The 22,441-nt window shown below is 28.4% G+C and overlaps 5 protein-coding genes across 11 annotated transcripts; 1 reads left to right on the top strand and 4 right to left on the bottom strand.

Moving 5' to 3' along the window:
• Positions 1 to 7,688: 7,688 nt before the first annotated feature.
• LOC118070585 (protein regulator of cytokinesis 1-like) lies at positions 7,689 to 10,647 on the bottom strand. The gene is made up of 8 exons (XM_035089292.1): positions 10,584 to 10,647; positions 10,442 to 10,509; positions 10,167 to 10,299; positions 9,957 to 10,055; positions 9,736 to 9,876; positions 8,865 to 9,668; positions 8,627 to 8,785; positions 7,689 to 8,536 (listed from the first exon to the last, which is right to left on the bottom strand). Exons 2-8 carry the CDS (start codon positions 10,459 to 10,461, stop codon positions 7,940 to 7,942), a joined length of 1,953 nt encoding a protein of 650 aa, XP_034945183.1. The 5' UTR covers positions 10,462 to 10,509; positions 10,584 to 10,647; the 3' UTR covers positions 7,689 to 7,939.
• A 416-nt stretch (positions 10,648 to 11,063) lies between these two features.
• On the top strand, positions 11,064 to 13,535 carry LOC118070591 (probable phosphoserine aminotransferase). Its single transcript, XM_035089296.1, has 8 exons — positions 11,064 to 11,353; positions 11,785 to 11,915; positions 12,002 to 12,117; positions 12,202 to 12,363; positions 12,439 to 12,533; positions 12,610 to 12,779; positions 12,991 to 13,251; positions 13,331 to 13,535. Exons 1-8 carry the CDS (start codon positions 11,297 to 11,299, stop codon positions 13,434 to 13,436), a joined length of 1,098 nt encoding a protein of 365 aa, XP_034945187.1. The 5' UTR covers positions 11,064 to 11,296; the 3' UTR covers positions 13,437 to 13,535.
• Positions 13,495 to 14,367, bottom strand: Mesh1 (Metazoan SpoT homolog-1). Of its 2 annotated transcripts, none has more exons than XM_035089301.1 (3): positions 14,115 to 14,367; positions 13,724 to 14,055; positions 13,495 to 13,651 (listed from the first exon to the last, which is right to left on the bottom strand). In XM_035089301.1, exons 1-3 carry the CDS (start codon positions 14,266 to 14,268, stop codon positions 13,556 to 13,558), a joined length of 582 nt encoding a protein of 193 aa, XP_034945192.1. In that variant the 5' UTR covers positions 14,269 to 14,367; the 3' UTR covers positions 13,495 to 13,555. The 2 variants fall into 2 exon arrangements, with proteins under 2 accessions (XP_034945192.1, XP_034945193.1); XM_035089302.1 differs by having other exon boundaries at positions 13,724 to 14,010.
• A 1,379-nt stretch (positions 14,368 to 15,746) lies between these two features.
• Afti (aftiphilin) lies at positions 15,747 to 20,884 on the bottom strand. Of its 6 annotated transcripts, none has more exons than XM_035089281.1 (9): positions 20,642 to 20,883; positions 20,334 to 20,501; positions 19,799 to 19,915; positions 17,823 to 19,552; positions 17,473 to 17,685; positions 17,242 to 17,385; positions 17,104 to 17,164; positions 16,812 to 16,943; positions 15,747 to 16,621 (listed from the first exon to the last, which is right to left on the bottom strand). In XM_035089281.1, exons 3-9 carry the CDS (start codon positions 19,899 to 19,901, stop codon positions 16,071 to 16,073), a joined length of 2,934 nt encoding a protein of 977 aa, XP_034945172.1. In that variant the 5' UTR covers positions 19,902 to 19,915; positions 20,334 to 20,501; positions 20,642 to 20,883; the 3' UTR covers positions 15,747 to 16,070. The 6 variants fall into 6 exon arrangements, with proteins under 6 accessions (XP_034945172.1, XP_034945174.1, XP_034945171.1 ...); XM_035089283.1 differs by having other exon boundaries at positions 20,435 to 20,501; XM_035089280.1 differs by lacking the exon at positions 20,334 to 20,501 and having other exon boundaries at positions 20,642 to 20,884.
• Positions 20,885 to 21,128: 244 nt separating this feature from the next.
• LOC118070569 (spindle and kinetochore-associated protein 1-like) lies at positions 21,129 to 22,270 on the bottom strand. Its single transcript, XM_035089259.1, has 4 exons — positions 22,189 to 22,270; positions 21,982 to 22,103; positions 21,384 to 21,909; positions 21,129 to 21,295 (listed from the first exon to the last, which is right to left on the bottom strand). The coding sequence occupies exons 1-4, from the start codon at positions 22,268 to 22,270 to the stop codon at positions 21,129 to 21,131; spliced, it is 897 nt and encodes a 298-aa protein (XP_034945150.1).
• Between the last annotated feature and the right edge of the window lie 171 nt (positions 22,271 to 22,441).

The raw sequence follows: 22,441 nt of genomic DNA, 5'->3' as shown, positions 1-22,441 counted from the left end.
AAAATCAAACTTTTTTTGTACTTTTTATAATGTTGGCATTAATGTTTATTTTATTATTTAATTTTAAATCATTTGGTGGTCATTGAAATATTAGTTTTATTTAAATTCTTGAAAAATTTTGTTTTTAAAAATAACAACATAAAAATTTATCTTTACTGGGCGTAATATATGTTATATTTTTTGTTTATGTTGGATCTCAAATTTTATACAAAAAGATATGATTCAAAAAACGTAGATGGATTCATTACAAACAATTTTCTTTTTCCATTGCTATGTTTGAAGAAAGAAAAAATTATAAAACAAAAAGATAATAACTAAAATTATAAAACATACACTACATGAAGAAAGTTTATATACAATAATACTGTTATAATAGTATTTAATATTAAATTTTTTCACAGATATCAGTATTATTTTTACATATTCGTACAATAATAATATTAGATGAAGATTTTAAAATTATAATAATAACAACAATAGATACTATCTCAAGTTAATCAGAATAGGCGAAACAAAAATCATTGATCCGTAGAAAATAGGCAAAATTTTTAGTTGAAGTAATGATGAATAAATATAAAGGAATATGTATTCATATTGCTGAATAACATTTTCAGGTAAATCGATTGAAATTTATACAGGGGGTCGACAGATTGGACGATTCGAGAGGGCGATTGAAGAGGTAAAAAGACAAAAAGTAATGGGGAGAGACAGGAGAGTAAATTGTGTATGGGGAAACGTGCCTTACCTATATATGTATATATACATACACATAAAGTATGAAACATGAATGTATGCCTACAGGCTATGGTCACCATATGGGCAACAGCCCAAGGTTTGTATGCACCTCTACGCTTTCTAATTTTTTTAAACTCATATACATGTGCTTTTTCGTTCATGATACACACGTATGGACCCCGTATGCGGGCCAGATTTTTCGATGCTTCAACATAACCCAAAAGAGCTCTCCAATACTTATTCTCTCTTTTTTTGCTTTGACGAAACAATGTATACATAAAACGTGTGCACACCCGCTCTCACGGGAACAAGCAGTCTCTTTCTATTTCAATCGTTTGCGGGCCTTCTTCTCTTCGTCATCATCATATGGGCTGGTGTTGCTCAAAGACTCCCATGAGAAAAGTGTGACATTTATTATTAGGGTTTGGGAGGAAAGCCCAATCCCTACTATACTATAAGTTGAATCCCAAGTAAAGCTTGTCCTAAAAAAAAATTATGACCAATAAAAATTCTTATATTAAACCTGAGTATAGTTTTAAAATAAAATAAAATCTGCGTGAATAATACGAGTCAGTTATTCATACTTGAGGTTTCTTTCAGCTTCAACTATACGATCTGGTTTCAATCAGCTCGTCGACCACCTCATGTCGACACGTTCCAGATAACAGTTCATACCAATCTCTTTTCATTCGCCTCTCACTTTAAAACTAATTAATTCTATAAAGAGTCTAGGTGAATAATTTTGAGCCATACAGAAAGATGATAGTAATGTAGAGAAGACGTGTTCAATCTCACTTGGAGTAACTTGATCAATCAACGAAACTTCATCATTTTTCTATCAAGGTGTCATCTACCACCTCTTGTTTATTCATCAAGTATTCACAAGGTATATTAATCATTTACCTTGAAAAATAAAACGATAATATTAATATTATATAAACAGTGATAATCGTCATCACTAAACAATTCGAATGACGTAATAAAATCTAAATTACTCATTCAACATCCGGAGCATGATATTTAAATGTATTTTTTTGGAGTCTAGATCACGCGCAGCGCTACAGTTTTAGATAAATTAACAGAGTGTAAAAGTTATTTAAATAATATTAAACTTACATTCACTTAAAACTATATTATAGTAAAAACAATTTTAGATAAAAACCTACATTAATTTACTACAGTTCTGACTTTCCCCCAGTTCACCTACAAAAAATAAAAATAAAAAAGTTTTAAAGACATGTTATTCTTGTAATTATACATTGATTGTGAGAAATCGATACAATGCAAAAACAAAAAAAAAACGAAATAAAAATCACTCATAGACTGTTCATTTTACGATTAAAATACAATTGAAAACCTGATCCTATAGCGGTGTATGATAACACGCGAGCAACAATGCTAGCGTTAATCCTGTTTGATCCCCGCGAAACATTCTGGATTCAGTTGGCAGGACAGAAGGTGCGCTGGTTCTGTAAAATGCTCTATCGAATGGATATTGGATATTGGTTATGGTGTATAAAGACAGAAAGGGGGAATCATACAAGCGGACCGAGAGCAAGGAAGGACGTGCAGGGGGTAGACCCGTGGCCACACGGTCGGCAATCACGAGGGGGTAGCGCAAAGCTAAGCCAGTAATGCAATAACTCGAATGGATGCGCATGCAGGCGGAAAGAACACGAACCACCCTCTGTTCCCTCTATATACGACAGGGCATCGGGTGGAAAAGAGATGTCGAATAAATAGCAAAATATATCTCGTGGACGAATAAAACCCTGCTAAATAGTTCTGTAAAAGAGGGTGAAAAGCACCCGGATTTTGGCTTTCCAGGTGACGATATTAGATAAATAAGTTGGTCATATTAAACAAATTCGTGTAGACACATCTGTTTAATGGATTCAGTTATATTGGGAGCATAAGCTTATGTTTTTCTCAACTTTATTTCATTTTTCATATTCTGTTTAGTAATGCTCTTCACTATTGTTATTGTGATTTTATTCATGGATCAATCAAAAATAAGATCAATAAAATAAAATACACTAAAGTCATTTATTTTATTTTAAATTTCGATTTAACTTTCAACTTTATACTAATTAGTGAAAAAAATTTTCCAATTACTCTATTTTATACCACTATCATTTAGTTGTTAATTCATTTTTATTTTCGCCAAATACTCAACCATTATCGACTTTTAATTAATTTAAACTTTTTGTTTTTTTAGTATGTATATAAAGCTGTTAAATTAGTACTACTACATAGCGTTTATTCATTCTCCGTGCATTTGATCATGGTTTAGTAAAAAGTGATGAAATCAACTCGATGTACTTAGCTACACATACACATCTGTTTAAATAATTCATTAATTTTTATAAACCTCTCATTTTTGTGAGTGATCTCATTTTGTTAATTGTCTAGAACTACTCATAAGTCACCTTCTACGTCCTTTCCTTTATGAATGTACGCGACCTGATGAAAAAAAAAGAATGAGTGTGTGAAACAAGCGGGTAGACTAAGCTAACCCCGGCGCGTTTACACCAATTTATCGTCCTCACCACCGGTGAGTATCTCAATTAAACAATTACTGTTGAATTGAGGGAATTCCCACACCGCTATGCCCGTATATACACTCATTGAGGAATGAGTTAGCTTTATATTACCTATCTGGACTTTTGGGTGTGTGTTGGAGGTATAAAGTTGAGCCCAACCAGTTATAGACTACTTTATATTAGCTATCTGCGGGTCTTCAATTGATGCCAATATACATAGCTATAACCATCTTGATGATGAAACCCGCACTCTTTTACCATATCAACTGTTTAATTCGTCAGGTATAATTCACATAATTCGTTCAATTGATTCTCCCAAACCTGAGGGCAGAAAAAAAACATTTTATTAATACTTATTAAAGCTTATATTAAGCCTCAAAAAAGGTAGCCTTTTTTAATTCTCTGCATTTAATGATGTCATTGTTTTTAATTTGTAGTTATTAAATACTTTTTTAACAATAAAATAAGTAATTAGTTATTGTTGCAACTATTTTTAATTATATATATATATGAGTTTGACGAAAAATATTTTGCACATATATAGTTTAATGAATGTTTTAGCTTTTAGTTGATAGTTTTTTTTCAATTCAAATTTTCGTAAAAAAAAACAAATTTGAAAAAAAAACCTACAGATTTTACTATGATAATACATGATGATGGTTTTTTAAATGGTAAGAATAGATATCACTATATACTGTAACTCTTTTTTCTCTGTCTTCTTCGTAATTTCTTTTGCAAAAAATATAAACTTAATAATATAGTTTGGAAGATTTGTATGATCTGTTCAACAATTATCTTGTTAGAAGATAAAATTCATACGGTAAAATATTTTTCATATTTAAGGATATTCCAATCGAAATGAGATGAGAATGTGACGAGCTCTGTTGCAGGGAAAATTTGGTGGTATGAGAGGGTTGACGAGTCACCCTTGTAGTCGCCGAGTTAGTATTTAAACGTAGGGTTCTCTAGATTGAGTGCAAGAGAGAATGGAAAAATATATGTACACACATATATGTGAGGGGGTGAAATCGGGGTGACCTATTGTACTCAGGTGTGAGGCGTGTGCAGCCACGGGGGATGAGCTTCGGGCTAACGGGAAATAAGAGAGAAAGAAAAGGTGGATTTGCACACGCGGCACGAGGCATCTACAAAAGGATGGAACAGATTGGAAACCATTCATTCATTCGCCTCGTTCATAGTCTCTTTTTCTTTTTTTTTTCCTGATGTAGACGACTCGGTTTGCGTGGATGCAACAGTTCATATACATAAGCGCATACATATATTCACCCTACTTTTTTCCACAATTCTGGTGCTTGTTATCTACATTTGTGCTTTTCTATTGTATGGAAACCTTCGACATGGAAAAGAAAAAAAATCATAAAATATATTTTATACATGAATAAATGATTCTTGAATTTGATGAATAAATATTATGTAGATAATGCTATGCTTTTGTCTGATGTATTACGCTTGTCACTCATAGTCAATCAATAATAATATAAAAAATTATTTTTTTCTACTTTTCTATGTGAATGTTTCGGCTTTAATTAATTAGTGTAATCATAAATCTATACTTGTTATATAAATTATTCTAATCTCTTTTATTTTTACTTTTATTACTATCAATCACGTATCCCTAAATATAAAAATTAAGCTATAAGCTTAAAAGTTGTGTTAATAATTAATAGCTCTGTTTTTAACTATTTGACTTTCCAAAATGACTAATCATTTTTCATATACTTATTACTTTTGAGAACTTTGATCCACTCCTTCAACTGTCATTTACTCGTGCTTCGATCTTAAATATGAGACTTTCACTGAGTTAAATACAATGAATAGAATACAAATGTAAGGGATTCGCTTCATTGATCACGAGATGGATGAAATAAATAAGAGTAAATGTCAACAAAATTGAAATGAGAGAGAATGCATGGAAAAGAAAATAGTCGTGGAAATAACGCAGAGTGATGCCACGTGTCGAGCTTATTCGCATAATGTTTCTTTCCTTCTCTTATGTCGTTTTCACCCTTACTATAGTCTACCCTGCCAAAGAGAGGCCATGTGAGTTACCTTTACCGCGTTTACTATTCTCTATTATAACCCACGGGGGCCTAGAAAGCGTGCGCATGGGATCTCTCTAGTATGGTAAGGGAAGCTGACTGAGCAAGATCGTATGACTCACCCATCGCATAGACTTTTATTCAGTGGCGTCGCCAATTCATTTCTCTTCTCATCAAGTATCAAGATGTATTTTATCTTTTTTTTTTCATTTTCTCATTCATTTTTCTTTCAATTATTCGTAAAGTTTAACATCCCTTCTCCGGAGTAATTGACCTGTTTAATATTATAAAAATTATTTTTATTACTTTAAATCTTATTAGAAATTATTATGTATTGTTTATATATTATATTGATAAATTTATTGTTATTGAATAAAAAAATACTTTAAACAGTGAAAAGATGAAAAAAGTGCAATTTTTGTAAAAGTCTTTTAAAGATGTTTTTACCTTTTTCTCATGCTTCTACGTCAATGTATACTTGTTCAATGCATCAATCCTCCTTCTTGCATCTGTGTATGTCGTCTAAAGAGTCAAAATGTGTGAGAAAAAGAGCGAGAGAGAAGAAGATATAGAGGACTGATATAGACCCCTATATGACATCATCCCCCTCCTGTTCGTCGTTTCGCTGGGTGACTTCTGTCGCCTAGCTCTCCAAACATACCCCTCTAGTTCCGGGTCCATGAAGTTTGGACCGCCACCTCCCTTTACCTTTAATCTTTATCAATCCGTCCAGCCGAGCGTCCGAAGAGAACGCCGAGCGGACGCCACCGAGCATTACTCACGCCCGATAGCGTCTCCCTTTTATCCATACAACACATATCCTTCTCTTATTTCTTTCTTTTTCTTCAGATTTTCATCTCTTGCATGACTCGTTGACTTTCTTCTCTTAAAAATGTTTTCTCTCGTGTCATGAATCCTCAAAACAACGTAAAAAAATGTAAGTAAGTAAATTGATGAAAAGAAGATTAATCATTTATAATAATAGTTATGAAAATTTATCACTCCAATACTTTGTAGGATTGAATTAATATGAGTTTCTAGCTTTTACAAAGACTTAGGTACTAACTTCTCAAGGCAAAGCAATTGAGTCTTCACTGTCTATTCTAACAGTTCTATCTACCTTCTGGATAGATAATTAAGGGTGGGTGCACACACCTGAGTCTTTAGAAAATGTAACAGGTTTGACAGGTGGGTGGAGCTTTGGATGCTAAAATCTTCCCACCAACAAGCCACACCTACTATTGATCATTCCTTTACTTCGTATCTATTTTCTTGTTACCTGTAATCCATCTGATCTTTACTTCAAATCTAGATGAAGAAAAAAACGACTGGATCGGTGATTTTGTATTCCTTACACTACATTTGCACTCACTATTGAAAATTTTTTTTTATTCTTCAGTTTATTTAAACTTTTTGCAAAAATATAAATTACTAAAAATTATTTTTGCACTTGTTCATGTAATCAAATTCTACATTTAACTTTATGCTGTTTTTTTTCAAATAAACGCTCTTAATAACTTATGTAATTGTAGTGTGTAATAAGTGTTTGAAATTTCAAATTAAATGATGCATACATTTAAGAGAGAAAGAGAGAGAGAGAGAGAGAGAGAGAGAAAGAGCATTCTACTTTTTATGAAAACTATATAGTCAATATATTGTAATGAATGAAACAAATCAGTTTATTAATCATTTTGTAGAAATGTAAAAAATAAGTTTAGTTAAAAAATAATTGTATATCTATTGCGTCTTAAAAGAATTAATGCTGCCACCAGGTGTTTGTTTCAAGTACTGAATCTTATGATAAGACTTCTTTTTTTTCTCTTTTCTGGATAAAACAAGAGTTGAAATTTGACATCAATTTGAACTCAATATGTTGTAATGCATACATATTGAATTCAAATTGATGTCCAATTTCAACTCTTGTCTATCAGGGCAACGATTTTAATTAATTAATAAGAGATCAACATTACGCATTTATTTAATATAAATTTTGAAAAATCAAAAAATCTCTTTCTTTCTATCGTTCAACTCAAAATTTTTTTTTTTAAGTTTATTTTAAACAACAATGAATTTCGATTAAACAATAACTGTGATCATAATCATGAGGGTGTGATAAAATTTATACTATATCTTTTTACCGACAATTAGCTAAGACAGCCAATCTGTATGCAAATAAAATTCTTACGAATATTATAATGGTTGTTAATAGAAAGGATTTTTAATAAAAAATTACATTTCATCATTGAAACGTAAAATTATTAATGAACATTTTAAAAAAACATTGTAAACTATTTTATTGTTACACTTGATAATTACAAAACCTTTTTTTACACTATATAACTTAACTGAAGCATATGAAACTAAATAATATATATTGCAAGCTCAATTCTATTCGGAAAGCATATAATCAATTAATGAAATTAATTTTACGACGTATTTTAAAGTAATTTTATAGATAGAAAGAGTTAATTGAAAATCTACATTCGAATAAGTTATAATGGTAAAATAAATTGTAGTTGCTTCCAGCAACTAATTAAATATTAACATTTTTCTTTTTAAATTTTGATTCGAAATACTATGATTATTTAAATAAATATGATATTAAAATACATTTTCATTAGTTGGATTAGGCGCTGCAACAAGTTTAGGGGTAGACAAATATCTCGGACTTTTCATTTGATTTGCACATGTTAATTTACTTTTCCTCAAAGGTGTACGAGGAGAACAATGTTTTCTGGATGGCTTAACCGGAGTTTTTAATGGTTTCTTTGTTTTTACTGTTTCATTTAAATCAATTATTAGTGTACTCCTTAGTTCGTCTTTATTTGCTAAATGTTCTTGAAATTCTTCATACTGTTGAAAAACTTTCGTAGTATTATTAGAACTATTAGTATCACCAATTTCAGTTTTGTTTTTAGATACCGATGGAGTTTTTGGGGTTCTGGGTGAATTTTTCGATGATGAGAGAAGTTTACGTGCTACCTTTAAACGCCCACTCCTTCGAATTTTTGAACTAACAACTTTTGGATAAATATTTTCGCTATTGGCTAAACGTGCAGACTTTGCAACACCTGCCAAAGGTGAGCGATCTTTTCTTTTAAGAGAAGTATTAGTCCCTCGTATGCTAGCATATGCCAAATTTCGACGAGAAGCACTTAAAGGTGTTTTTTTAGCAGATCTTTCATCTTTCGCTTTCAACTGAAGAACAATTTATTGTTTTTTATTAATTTCATTAGATTTAAACATTTGTTATTATTTTTCTATTTGTTGCTATAACTATTTACTTACCTTTGCAGCTTTTAACTCTTCCATTTCAGTTTCGAGATCTTTTATTTGCTTTGAAAAATATTCCGTTAATTGTAATCCATAGATTGTGAATGGTTTACCTTGTGTATTTTCATATTCAATAACCATTTCTTTAAGTTGTTCTTCAACTTTTGGGAGATTCTAAAATTTAAAATGAGTTAGTAAAATAATAGTAAAAAAGAGCATAATATGTAAAATATGACGATCATTGATGTTTCACCTTAGCTAAATATTTTCGAGCCTTTTCTTCAGCGAGAAGCTGACCACCACGATTATGATATCTACTTGGATTTTCAATTTGACGACGATACTCTTTGTTTTGTTCCCACATTTCATCTCTTTTATCAAGTAATTCGAATAATTTTTGATTTGACTCGTAAAACCATTTGAGTTTTTCAACTTCAAGTTCATGAAGCTTTAATGTGTCTTCATTGTATATTTCTGAAGTATAAAAACGAAATTGTTCTCGTTCTTGAGGACTTAATTTACATATATTCCACCAATGTTCTAACTCTTCTCTTATTTTTCTAATAAAAGTAGACATATTTTCTTCTTTTTTCTTCATGTACTTTCGAAGTTCTTTATCCAAGGCATTTATAGTAATTGTATCAAAACCAGAGTATTTTGTTAGGATATTTTCGTATTTATCCTTCGGTACATCTAAATATTTCAAAAGTTTTAGTAATTCCTGACGTTTATTTTCCGCTTTCTCCTTCATTGTTGCTAATCTTTCCTGTATTTCATCATGTAATTTTTCTAACTTAGCCATGTTAATACTAGAATAAATAAAATCATGAGAATCATGCCAAATTAGTCGTTCAAAATTATTTGTCGGACTTAATGCCATTTCCTCCATCATTTCTACAATCGATTGTCGCAAATGTATGAAATTAGTTTTACGAGTTGATAATTCGGTTTCTAATGTCATTAAATTTGATTCAAAATCTTTTATTTCGTCAGAATTAGGGACTGAAAATTTAAAACCATTTGGCTGCAATCCAAGATGTTTACATATTTGACGCTCCTATTAAAAAGTCCCTTATTACAAAAAAGTACATTCATAATTTTAATCAAATAATAAGAAAATCTACCTTATCAAGTAAAACTTGAACTTCTGACATACGATGTTCTTTGAGTATTTCCAATTCTCTAATTTTTTTCTTTAATACGATTGTGGCATTAAGTAGTGATTCTGCTTGATATTTAGGCATCGATATTTCAATTCTTAATTCCTATGGAAAATAATATAAAATATAATTCTACTGAATAGATTAAATTAACTAACAAAAGAAAGTTAAGAATAATGACTTACATTACTTAGTGTATGAACTAGCTGAACCATTTTATCAATGTTTTTTAAGTAATTATTTTTGTTTTCTTCAGCTTCAATTTCCATATCGTTAAGCAACTCCTTCAAAATATTCATACAATTAAAATGTCACGTAATTTTTTTAGTAAATCACTAATATTCAATTATGTATAACAGTTGTAATAAATATTATGTAAATAATTTTTTTTCTACCTGTATATGCTTATAAATATCTTTTTTGTATTTATTTGTCACTTCCTCTTCAAATCCAACCTGTTGCCATATACTGAATAGGTTTCTAGTGGTTTTTTTAACTTCAAGCGATATAATATTAAGTAACTGTTCTCTGAAAAATAATAAAATAATTTTTTCAAGTTATAAATTATCTTTGAGCTACAAATTGAATTTAAATTTATTTCTTTCAATCTGCAATTGTCAAAATTATTTTACATTTATTGTTTTGAAAGCTATGGCGTCATTCCACTTACTCTGTCCAATTTTCTCCCATCTTGATTATGTTATGTCCACTTACGTTCGAAATTAAAAAAAAAAGTCACTTTAAAATAGAAATATTTAATTAATATTTTACTACACTTGTTAACACCTCAAAAAAGAGTAAATTTGCAAAACCTTGTATTTGTAACCGAGATCATTGAGGTGCTTACTTTCAACCGTCTTCACGTCAACGTATTTCTTTCAAATCTGATAAAATGATCTTATTGGCCATCCCTTCTACCTGTGAACGCTGTAAGCGCACAAACATGACATTCCATGGTAATTCTAGTACCCGGGTCAATTTAAATTAACCAATTTGTTTAAAAACTAATTTAATTATTGTTCTTTTATAAAATTTTAATTTTTTAGATTATATACATATATATTTATTAAATTTTTATTAGCATAAATCATTTCCTTTTTGTCTATTTAATAATTTTACATATTATCACACATTTTTTAATGTACTGATTGATAAATAACCATACGTCAGTAAAGTAGAAGCTAGTTTTGATAATGTAGTTTTCACGTTTATCTAGCATACAAAAAAATAAAAAAAATAAAAGAAGAGAAGAATAGATGGAAGAGAACAATGAACTTTGCTTCGATGATCTATATGCCTGATTTTAATATTCGATCATTTGATTAAAACATATTCATACTGTTTTATCAACGAGTTTAAATTAATTCATTTTATGTAAAAATGTTACGTATTTAATCGTAAAGAGTGGTGGAAAGACTGGAGTCATACTTCTTGTGTTAACTATCTTATATTCAGTCTATTAAGTAATTCTTCTCGAGATTTATCTACTCAGTCTTTCAGTGTTTACAGAAACATCAGTCGTAAAATGAGTCAGAAAAAAGTTATGAATTTTGGTGCTGGACCTGCCAAACTCCCAGAAGAGGTAATTGTTTAAAGTAAATACATAAAATACATGAGACAAAAGTTTTATAAAATTGAACGTTATTTAAACTTACATTATTTTTATTCTCTGTAAGGAAACCGGTTTCTTTGAAATAAAGAAAACATTTTATTTTACATAAGAATAAAGATATTTTCTTATTTCAGAAATATAAATATTTTTAAAAAAATTATGAACGTTAGAAATTAGATAAATATCTTTTTATCATAATAAATCTCATTTATCTTTACGAATTCTGATAAGGCTTGTTTAAAGAACTAATTTTATTTATTCATTTAAAATTAAATATCGCGATAATTGATCATTTTTCATATACATTCAGGTTATTTAAGTTCATTGAACTTGAAAGCTAGTCGACAATAAAATAATATAAAATTCTAATTTTACTATAATTTTTTATTCTTCAACTAAAGGTACTAAAAGATGTTCAAGCTGAGCTACTTAGTTTTAACAACACAAGCATCAGTATTCTTGAGCTAAGCCATCGATCTACTGATTATGCTAAAGTTAATCAAAATGCTCAAGATCGTCTTCGAGAACTATTGTAATTTGTTCAAGTTTTTTCTATTTATTTTTTAGAATTGATATTATTTCTATTAAAATTAATAATGATGTAAAATACAATTTCAGAAACATTCCTGATAATTTTAAAGTTTTATTTATGCAAGGAGGTGGAACTGGAATATTTGCTGCAGTGCCTCTCAACCTTATCAGTAAATCAGGAACCGCTGACTACATTGTAACCGGTATTTTATCGATTTATGAATAATCAATTCATTTTTCAAAAAATTTTATTCAATAATATTATTGAAAATTATTAAATTCCGAAGGTTCTTGGTCAGCGAAAGCTGCTAAAGAAGCTGCTAAGTACGGATCAATCAATATTGTTCATCCACCAATGACAAAATATACTGAGGTACCAAATCCATCAATTTGGAATCTTAATCCAAATGCATCCTACGTATACTACTGTGATAATGAAACCATTCATGGTACAAACTTAATTATATATTATTATATATTTCAATTAATTTAATTTATTGACATAACATAAATGTTTCATTCAGGTGTCGAGTTTAATTTCATCCCAGAAACAAATGGAGTTCCTATTGTTGCTGATATGTCCTCTAATTTTCTAAGCAGAAAATTTGATGTCTCTAAGGTTTTTAGAATCGTTCAATTAATTACTATAAAATATTTTGAAAAAAAACATACTAATTAGATTAATATTCGCTTAGTTTGGCGTAATTTATGCTGGAGCTCAAAAAAATATTGGACCCTCTGGAGTTACAGTTGTAATCGTGCGAGAAGATCTCTTAGGTAACGCAATGACAGTATGTCCTTCAATTCTTGACTTTGCTGTTAATGCAAAGGAGAACTCTATCTACAACACACCACCAACTTTTCAGTAAGTATATTTCGTGTCAGTGGTTTTTAAGATTAATCAATTTATTATCTAATATCGTTCTCTGACGACATTGATTATGCAATAAACAAGTCAAACGATCATTAGCTATATTTTCTTGATAAAAATGTCAATTATTTTTGATAAATCGGCGAAGGACTTATATGATAAATAAGATAATATAAAGAAATAATTTTAAAAAATTTCATTGTAGAATTTATTTCATTGGAAAAGTATTTGATTGGATAAAAAAAAATGGAGGAGTAGAAGGTATGGAAAATTTGGCTAAACAGAAAAGCAAGCTCATCTATGATATTATTGAAGAATCAAATGGTTTCTACTCGTGTCCGATTGATCCAAAATGTCGAAGTCGTATGAATTTACCTTTCAGAATTAATAATAATGATGAAGAACTGGAGAAGAAATTTTTGGCGGGTGCTGTTGAACTTGGAATGCTTCAACTCAAAGGTCATAGGTAATAATTTATATATATTTATTATACTATCTTCATGATTAAAAATAGATAATATGTATTTAAAAAAATATAATTATAGATCTGTTGGAGGGATTCGTGCATCTCTATACAATGCCGTAACCCTTAAAGAAACTGAAGCACTTGCTGATTATATGAAAAAATTCCTTCAAACTCATAAGAAATAAATTAACAAAATAAAATTAAACAAAAGTATCTAATACTTACTCTTATTATATTTTTTGATATTAATATTTTTATTTTATTGAAAAATAATAAACATTTTTATTAAAAATAAAATATGATTTTAAGTAGTTTTTTCTTTTTCTGTAATAATCACATCAAATGCTTTTTCTAATTTCTCATTAGTACCTCGGCAGCCATCAATAACAGCTTTAGCCCACTAGAAAAATGAATTTTTATTGTAATTTATTTAACAACTTTTTTAATTATCATTAAAAATATATCAACCAACCAGAAAATATTGATCAACTCTTTGAGGTGTCCAGCCAATTGGAGTTTGCCTCAGAAGATCTCGTAGATTGTAAATTTTATCAGCTAATTTAACTAATTTAGCTTCGTAAGTAATATGAGGAGTATGTTCTATTTGTAAACGTTTCCGTTCTTGTTTCGGTAAAGATTTATCATCAGTTACTTCTAATACAACTTGTTTTACTTCTGAACCAAATTCATTTTCAATTTCTTCAATAGTTGTCTCAGTATCTTCAACTGTATCATGCAGAATAGCAGCAACAATTACAACTGGATCATAAATTTCACCTTCCTGAATTAAAATATTTGCAACACCTGAATAAGGATTTTAATAAATCGTGATACAAAATAAATCATTTTTCAACTTCAGGTACCTATTGGATGATTAATGTACGGAGTTGCTTCTAAATCGTGTCGTCGTTGATCTTTATGTTTTAAAGCTGCAAAATTAATAGATTTTATGATCACTGATAATAATTCTTGTTTTGATAAAGTTTTTGGTGATTTTTGAACAGATACTGATGCCATATTTATAAAATGAAAAAAATTAAAATTTTCATTGACAATTATTCAATCAGGAATACAAATGTGTTACTGTAGAGAGAACAGGTTACTGAAAGAATGAGAATTAGCTTATTACCTAGGTATAGAAGAAAACCAATTTGTTGATAAATAATATACTCATTTAATCAGTCGATAAAGTGAAATGACAAAAAAAATTCAAATTCGATGTAACGTTTACTAATAAATAACTGAATTTTGGGAAAAAACATAAATAGATACAAATAGATCTGAAAATTTTATTTAATTATATTTTATCAGATCCTACTGTTGTTTCTCAGGTGCTTATTTCATGATTTAGAAAAAAAAAGTTTCTTCTTTTTTTCATCAATAGAAGTATAGAAATTGATACAGACAACAATTAGTCTACGAATATAATTATTGCGGCCGATAAATTTAACCAAATAAATATGAAAAAAAATTGATACGAAGTTGAAGTTGGTAAACAATCAACTTTCAAGTGGCAGAAGTTTTTGTTAAGTTTTACTTACAATTTAGCAAGTGTTATTTGTCTAAAAAATAGTATAGTGAATACAATAAACTACATGAAAAATGTAAACTAAAAAACGTACATGAAAACATGTTATAAAATAATAAATTTTTGTGGACTAATAAGATTTTTTTTCATTCTTTACAATTTAAATAAAAGGTTTTTTTTAATATTAAAAAAAAAAAAAAAACAGTAATTAAAATTACGTAAAGAAATATATTTATTAGTAATCAAATTTTCAAAAATTACTATTTTCTTATAGATAATATTTCGTAATGTTATTTGTATCGGACAGTTAAAAATTAATAAAACAACATTTGGTAAGTTTTGCATGCCATCAATTGTTTCGTTATTTCAGTGAGAAGTCTAGCATGTTTAGGTATCCAGAAAATAAAATTTTGTAAATTAATAAATAATACTAAAAGGTAAAAATACATAGTACAAATAATTAATACAAATGGTACAATTAATTGCAATTATTTACATCGAAATTTTTTTCTGGAAAATTAGTAAATTCTATATTTGTTTTAAAATTTTTAAAATGAAGAGCAATAGATGAAACACATTAGATATTAATAATAAACACATACTTGATTTTTATTGCAAAGATTCATTAGATTTACCATGTTCTCAAAGATCAATCTTATGAATTAATTGACTCAACTATAAGTATTATAATTATCATTAATACAATAATATCAATATAATAATAAAGTTTTATTGGAAATCTTCAATTAGAAATGTATTAGAAATGTGAAACTGCCTGAAAATTTTAACATAAAATTTAGAGCATTAATACTCAACAAAAAAATATTTTAAAAATTTTGAATTATTTTCTATTATTAATATTAATAATAATCATTACAAATAATGATTATAGAGGTAAATTTTATATGCATCAGACAATAAACATTTTTTAGTTAGAAAATAAAATAAAATGTTATATGGACTAGATGAACATAAAATTCGATATATCGGTTATTAACAAACAAATACTCAATGACGTATTTACAATTATGTTATTACAATTCTTTGAAATTCTTCTAATTTTTAGCATTTCAAAAATATACAGAAATATATCAAGTTTGATGGATAGAAATGCAATACATGAATGGATTAACTAACAATAAGTTGAAAATAAAAAAATATTAATTCATTTTGATTGGTCTGAACACAAGTTTGAAACGAAGCAGGAATTCAACCGGTTTCATTTCACAGGGTATAAAGAAATGTTTCATTAATTTAACCTTTTTCAAACTAGTGTTCAGACCGATGTAACTCAGCCAGGCATCTTACGGTTGATCATAGCACCGAGGTCTTGAACAATCTGTTTTTGTTCAGGATTAAACATCAGTGTTCTTGCATTTAGAAAGCTTAAATCTGGAAGTTGCTTAAGCACTTTAACAGTCTCTTGTTTTACTGCCATAGGACGGCCATGTATATCCATCACTTTATAATCTAAATCAACTGCATGATCTCTTTTTAATAATGATGAATTTCTATGCTGATTAAATTTATTAGAATCACTGCGATTCAAAGTAGATTCGAAACCACTAGCGTCAGATTTAGTTGCATTACTTATTCCTACTGATTTAGTAGTGATAGGCATTTGTTGCAAATTTTTTGGTAATTTTTGATTGTTACTTATTTTTACTGTACTTGCTAAGTTATCCGATTTAGTTTTCCATTCAACTGTACTAGGTCCTGGTAATGGTTCTATAATTTTTGTTAATTGGTATTGTTTTTGAGGTTTGCTTGAATTACTCTCCATTGATTCTGATGATTGTTTATGGTGATTATTTTGATCAGAAACTTGAGAATTTTCAGTATCTATAGAACAAAGAACAATTTACAATTAACTAAACATTTATGTAAGGCACTTCATTATTAAAACTCACTTAAATATGAATTAAATTATCAACTGGTTAGTTGGTTTTTATCATTTACACTTATCCTAAAATCTTATAAATAAGAAACATTTATTTCTTGGTGCGAGGTTGATGTTAGCTTAAACACTTACTGAAATATATGGAGCTCCTGTTGCAAGCAGCGTGATGGTGATAGGATTCAGAGTGCCCCGAATAATGAGGAGTTAGTAAAGGATCGAAGGGATATAACAAATCTAATGATAAGAGCGCCGAGAGACCACCATCTGATAATACCATTGTGTTGGATTGAAGAGGAGGTGATAAAAGAAACAAAAGCGAAGAGAAAGCAGGGCAATAAAGAGGAGGAAAGTGTTAAATCAATAACAAAATATTTATTATTACAAATTGTATCACTTTTATAAACATGTATTTATTACTACTTACTTGAATCTAAAGGATTGATCAAGCCAGAACTATTCCAATCGAACTGTGCTGCTGGTACTTCCTAAGTAAATAATAAACAATGACAATGAATTTCTTTCAAATAATTATTTGAAAAAGTTTTTGAAAATATTTTCATACATCATTCGTCGTCGTATGGGATGGTTTTGATGAACTTGATACTGCTTGTTGTGTCTCAAGAGAAGCTTTCATTGGTTCCAGAGGTGCAAATCCTAAGTTTGCTGCAAATCTTGGAATGTTTGGGTTCCAACGTGGTCCAAATAACTATACAAATAATTAATCTCTATATTTATTCCTACATATATATGTATAAAAAGAAAGTTTTAATCAATATGAAAGTTTACGACTTACAATATTTCTAGAATCGATGCCAAGTGATCGCAAAAGGATATTGTTACTGACACTATTATTCCACTGATATGTAAGAGCATTTGTCTCTTCTATTTGTTTTAATGATGTCCATATAAAATCTGTGTCATTGATTAACGGTTCTAAATTAATATCCGGAAGTTCAGTAACTACAGCAAACATATTTGTTATGATGTCTTCAATTTTATTTGCAGCCTAAAATGTAGAATTATTTATATAATACTTATACTTATCTACAAATGTATCTCAAGATAAAAAAATTTTCTATAGCTTTGTACATCTACTATATTTCTGATTAAAATTAAATTTAATTGAAACTGAGCTAATCTTACGTTTTTATTTTCTATTCGACTGATAGATTCTCTTAAATTAATGTTGGATATCGTTGGATGTGTTGAAATAGACGAAAATCCATTAAAATCTCCAAATTCATCATCATCGTCGATAATTTCATTAGGATCAGGTAACCTTGGAAATTCTTCGCTACATGCCCATGATTGTGAGTCGGCTATTGGTTCCGTTGAGAAGTCAGCGAAATCTCCAAAATCATCATTTTCTTTTTGGTTTTTCAATTCCGAAGTTGATAAATTTTTTATATCAGCATTAAAATAATTTATTTCTTTAATATTTTTAGTGGAATTTTCAGTTGTATCATCATCACTGTTTGAAGACATTGGAAAAGTACTATTATCATCTGTTGATTCTTGACTTGGAATAATTATTGGCAGTGAATTTTGCTCTGAATTTATTATAGTTTCTCTATTAGATAAATCTATTGTTGCAAAAAAATCTCTTGTCTCCAAAACATCTATTTTACTTTTATCATTATTTTCTGTACATTGATAGTCTATGAAACTCGAAAAAGTACTTCCGCTAATTTTATCAACTTGTTCAATAGTTGATTTATTGAATTCATCAGCTAGTTTCATTTGTTCTGAACTATTAATATTTTGATTATCTGCAGGGTTGATTATTATATTATTAAAGTCACTAAAATCACCAAATTCATCACCCATTGATGGAATGTTAGTATCACTATTATCTTCAGTTACTTCATTTACATGGGTGTCATTAACAATTACAGTCTTATCAAAATCAAAATTAAAGTTAACCAAATTATTTGAACTTTTTGTCTTATCCTCATTATATCTTATTGACTCTGTTTTAAGTACATCTATTTCAGTTTCAATACCAGATATTGTAAAATTATTCACACCATTCACATGGCTTCCATGTGCAATAAGTAAATCGGAAAAATCGGACGATACTTTATCAAATAAATTATCAACATGTTTTTCATTATTTTCATTGAATTTGACTATCTTATTCTCATTCTCTCTCAAACAAATATTCGTTTCGTATTTTTTTACATTAGTTGATTCATCACTGGTACTTTTTACATCGTTAACTTGATGATTCGATGTTACTTTGAGTTTATTATCACTTATTTGTGAACTATCGTGCTCTAATGATTTGTCAAAATGATTATAATTATAAAAATCATCGTCTAAATCTGGATGTAAGATTTCAACAGTTGTAGGATCATCAAGAATTAAACTCAATGGCTCGTGATCTTCATTGATTTCGAGCTTATCAAGGGAATAATTTTGATCATCTGTAATTTTAAACGTGCCTGCTAAACTATTTATGTCACTACTAACTACATCACCACCATCACCATTAATAGCACTTGTTTTATCTAAATTAGCTTGATTAGTTTCTTTTCTATCAATTCTATTGCTTTCATTATTTTGTTCATCAGTTGACTCTTGTAGCTCTGTGTCTCTACTTAATATCAAGTCTGAATTACTGTTTGTTGTGCCATCACTATAAATTTTAAGATCTAGTTTTATACTGCTCACTGTATCATCTATTTTTTCCACAATCATAATATCATCGTTTATGCATGATTTATGAAGACCGTTAGGTACAGATAAAATATCCACGCTCGGTGAATGATGTGTTGTACTATTAATAATTTGTGGAGATGTTGTTGTTGATGGAATTGGAGTTTGTATTGGAGTTAAATTTTCTCGAGGTGAATCCGTTGTTGTTGATGACCCTAATAATGATTGAAATGAATAATATTTTAAAATGAATAATAATATTATTAGTGCATAAATAAAATAAAGATTGAACTTATTGGATGCAAAAAAAAAGAATAAGACATTGAAATTTTTTGAATTATACAAATTGTGGTCATGTGATTTGTAATAAACGGAATTTTCATTAGAATAGTTGTTAGAAATATCGAATATATTTTGAATAAAGAAATAAAATTATTTAAAAAAAAAAAAAAACAATATACCATCAATGCCTCCAGTTGCATAATCACCAAATTCATCATCATCACTCTCACGAAAACTATCAAGAGGTGGAGGTGTTGAACTAACCAGTGGAGGGAATGCCATTATTACACTTTGATCTGAAAAAATGAAATATATTATAATAATGGAAAATTTTTCAATTTTGTATCGGTATCCATGGAAACAACTTAAAAAAAAAAACATACCAAACGTTCAAGTGATTCATCGAACAACTTTCTATTTAATCTTCAAGGACAATTTTGTTAAAGTGCAATAATTCTCAAGTTCTTAAATTATGAATATATAAACTATATTATTCATTCATTACTTCACAAGTTTATATTATTGAAAGAGGTTATAAATATATTTTTGAAATTCAATTAATCACTGAAGACTTGTAAAGATAATTTTGTTATAACCTTTACCTCAACATTTTTAATGATTTTTATTCTATAAATTCTGATCACGAGAGATGAAAAATTCATCTATACTAATAAATATCAGAATAAATCAAATTCAATCATCTGTTTAAATCACCTGTTTTTGTATCGTTGATTCGGTTTGATGTGTTACTTCAAACCATAAAATTTAAAACCAGCCATTTCAAAATTCACGTATATTCCATTTATATGATGTACCTTTGTTAATTGTCGCCAGATTGTTGTCAGAATTTAGTTATTATTGGGCTCACTCTTACGTGAGTATCTACATAAAACCAAATAAATAGTACAGTATTGATGCTATAATTTATCCATTAGTTTATAAGTATAAAAATTACACAAACAATAAAAAAAAATACTATCCTAAATTATGTCGAACTATATTTGACATTATACTTATCTCACCTGTTCTTTTCGTGCTATCGTCATCCATATGACCATTACCAACTTGTGCGCATCTAATCTGTCACTATCACGTGCCACAATATTGGAATGAAATGGTAGTAGCCATTTTTAATTGTTTTTGTAGTAATGTTTAAATATTTTTTTATTTCAACATTTTTATTTAATTTTTTCTTGAGAAAATTTCAAACAACAATGAATACCTGTATGTATGTATGTATGTATCTATGTATGAAAAGGGATATTTGGGCAGTAAAAGACTAAAGTTACTTTAATAACGGTATCGATACTCGATGTAGTAAAAGTCGATTATTTATTGTGACGATACTATCGATGTCATTTGAAATATAAAATATCGCTCGATATGATTTAGAAAAATATTATTTTATATAGTATAGAGTAATATTTAAAAGTTAATTTATAAAATTATTTTTATACACTTTTAGTAATAATGATGTTTTTAAATTATCTTAAATTCATACAAATAAAATTAATTAGCAGTTATAACTTCATACTTGACAGCTTTGCCATTGCGGAGTTCTTGGATTCTCTTACTATGTCTTAATACTGTAAGCAAATTCAATTTAATTTTATCGAGTTTCAATTTGGTTTCTCGATAATAATCTTCTGCTGTAAAAAAATATTTTTTTTCTGATCCTAGAAATAAAATCCAATCAAATTATGCTTAGAATTACTATAGAATATAAATACATAATGGTTTATAAAAATATAATGATTATTTTACCTGAATTAGGATAAACATCGGTTTCTTCTTTTTTAAATTGCAAATATAACTCTAATTCACCTTTTTTGCGTGCTCCAATTTTTCCTAAAGCTAATATACTATATTTAGCCTTTAAAACATTGTTTATAGTAGAAATAAAGTCGTTTACATTTGTGATATTTTGACGTCCTATCATATATTTTGGAATTTTAGAAAATTCAGTTTCACTTAATGGTTCTATAAAATAAGAATCTTCAGTTTCTTCTTTGAAAAGTGTCTTTCGACAGTCTTGAACATCAGAAAATAACTCAGAGGCATTAATGTCGTTTATAGAATTTAATCCTTCAGTTCTTTGTTGAGAATTAACTGATTGTATTGTTGCCGGTGTTGTTCCATTTGGTTTTATTTTTTTAAGTGGTGGCTTAGATTCTTTCTTTTCTTCGGTTTGATTATTCGGTTTTTGAAGAGCTTGTATCAGACTTTGTGGTATATTATTTTCTAAGTATTTTATTTTTGTATTGAATGAATTGTAACATGATATGAGTTCCTAAAAGATGATATTCGATTTGGTACCTTCAATTTTAATGATAACCAAAATTTGACATTGTTTTACGTTTACCTGACATATTTCATTCTGTTTTTTCATTCGTTCTAAATATTTTTTCATGTCACATAATCCTGATTTAATAGAATGAACATCTTTCGTTGCTGCTATCAGTGATTCTTTCACAATATCTTTATCTAGAAAAAAAAAAATTACTATTTTATTTATATCTTACCATTGCATACATGAAATAGAGGTAAATAATATAAAAAATGAACTTACTTAAAAAAAAGGTAGTTGCTACATCAAGTTCATTTGCTGTTTTTAGCTGATCCTTCATAATATCATCAAGTGTTTGTAACATTTTGAAGGTTAGATTTATCTAATCACGTAATATTATAAATAATATTCATTGAATAAATAAATGTGTTTTGATAATATATTTATTACAGAATAAAAAAAATTTATAAATTTTTACTTTTATTAAAGAAAAGGTTTTAATCAATAATTATTTACGAAATATTAAAGATTGACA

Source organism: Chelonus insularis, unplaced genomic scaffold (genome assembly GCF_013357705.1).
Source record: "Chelonus insularis isolate UGA/USDA-ARS -01 unplaced genomic scaffold, ASM1335770v1 contig_64_pilon, whole genome shotgun sequence".
Classification (NCBI taxonomy): Eukaryota; Metazoa; Arthropoda; class Insecta; order Hymenoptera; family Braconidae; genus Chelonus; species Chelonus insularis.
This window is presented reverse-complemented; position numbering and strand designations above follow the sequence as displayed.

Bases quoted from the DNA above. Each gene is read 5' to 3' on its own strand.
- LOC118070585 (XM_035089292.1), bottom strand. From the start codon at position 10,461: ATGGGAGAAAATTGGACAGA. The intron at 10,300-10,441 runs GTAAGTGGAATG...ATTATTTTTCAG, and splicing joins ATGGGAGAAAATTGGACAGA to AGAACAGTTACTTAATATTA. The intron at 8,537-8,626 runs GTAAGTAAATAG...ATTGTTCTTCAG, and splicing joins AAGAGTTAAAAGCTGCAAAG to TTGAAAGCGAAAGATGAAAG.
- LOC118070591 (XM_035089296.1), top strand. From the start codon at position 11,297: ATGAGTCAGAAAAAAGTTATGAATTTTGGTGCTGGACCTGCCAAACTC. The intron at 11,354-11,784 runs GTAATTGTTTAA...CTTCAACTAAAG, and splicing joins CTGCCAAACTCCCAGAAGAG to GTACTAAAAGATGTTCAAGC. The intron at 12,534-12,609 runs GTTTTTAGAATC...ATATTCGCTTAG, and splicing joins GAAAATTTGATGTCTCTAAG to TTTGGCGTAATTTATGCTGG.
- Mesh1 (XM_035089301.1), bottom strand. From the start codon at position 14,268: ATGGCATCAGTATCTGTTCAAAAATCACCAAAAACTTTATCAAAACAA. The intron at 14,056-14,114 runs GTACCTGAAGTT...ATCCTTATTCAG, and splicing joins GTACATTAATCATCCAATAG to GTGTTGCAAATATTTTAATT. The intron at 13,652-13,723 runs GTTGGTTGATAT...TCATTTTTCTAG, and splicing joins GAGTTGATCAATATTTTCTG to TGGGCTAAAGCTGTTATTGA.
- Afti (XM_035089280.1), bottom strand. From the start codon at position 20,669: ATGGATGACGATAGCACGAAAAGAACAG. The intron at 19,553-19,798 runs GTATATTGTTTT...AATCATTATTAG, and splicing joins TGCAACTGGAGGCATTGATG to GGTCATCAACAACAACGGAT. The intron at 16,944-17,103 runs GTAAGTAGTAAT...TGGTATTATCAG, and splicing joins GATCAATCCTTTAGATTCAA to ATGGTGGTCTCTCGGCGCTC.
- LOC118070569 (XM_035089259.1), bottom strand. From the start codon at position 22,270: ATGTTACAAACACTTGATGATATTATGAAGGATCAGCTAAAAACAGCA. The intron at 21,910-21,981 runs GTAAACGTAAAA...ATCATCTTTTAG, and splicing joins AACAGAATGAAATATGTCAG to GAACTCATATCATGTTACAA. The intron at 21,296-21,383 runs GTAAAATAATCA...TTTTATTTCTAG, and splicing joins CGATGTTTATCCTAATTCAG to GATCAGAAAAAAAATATTTT.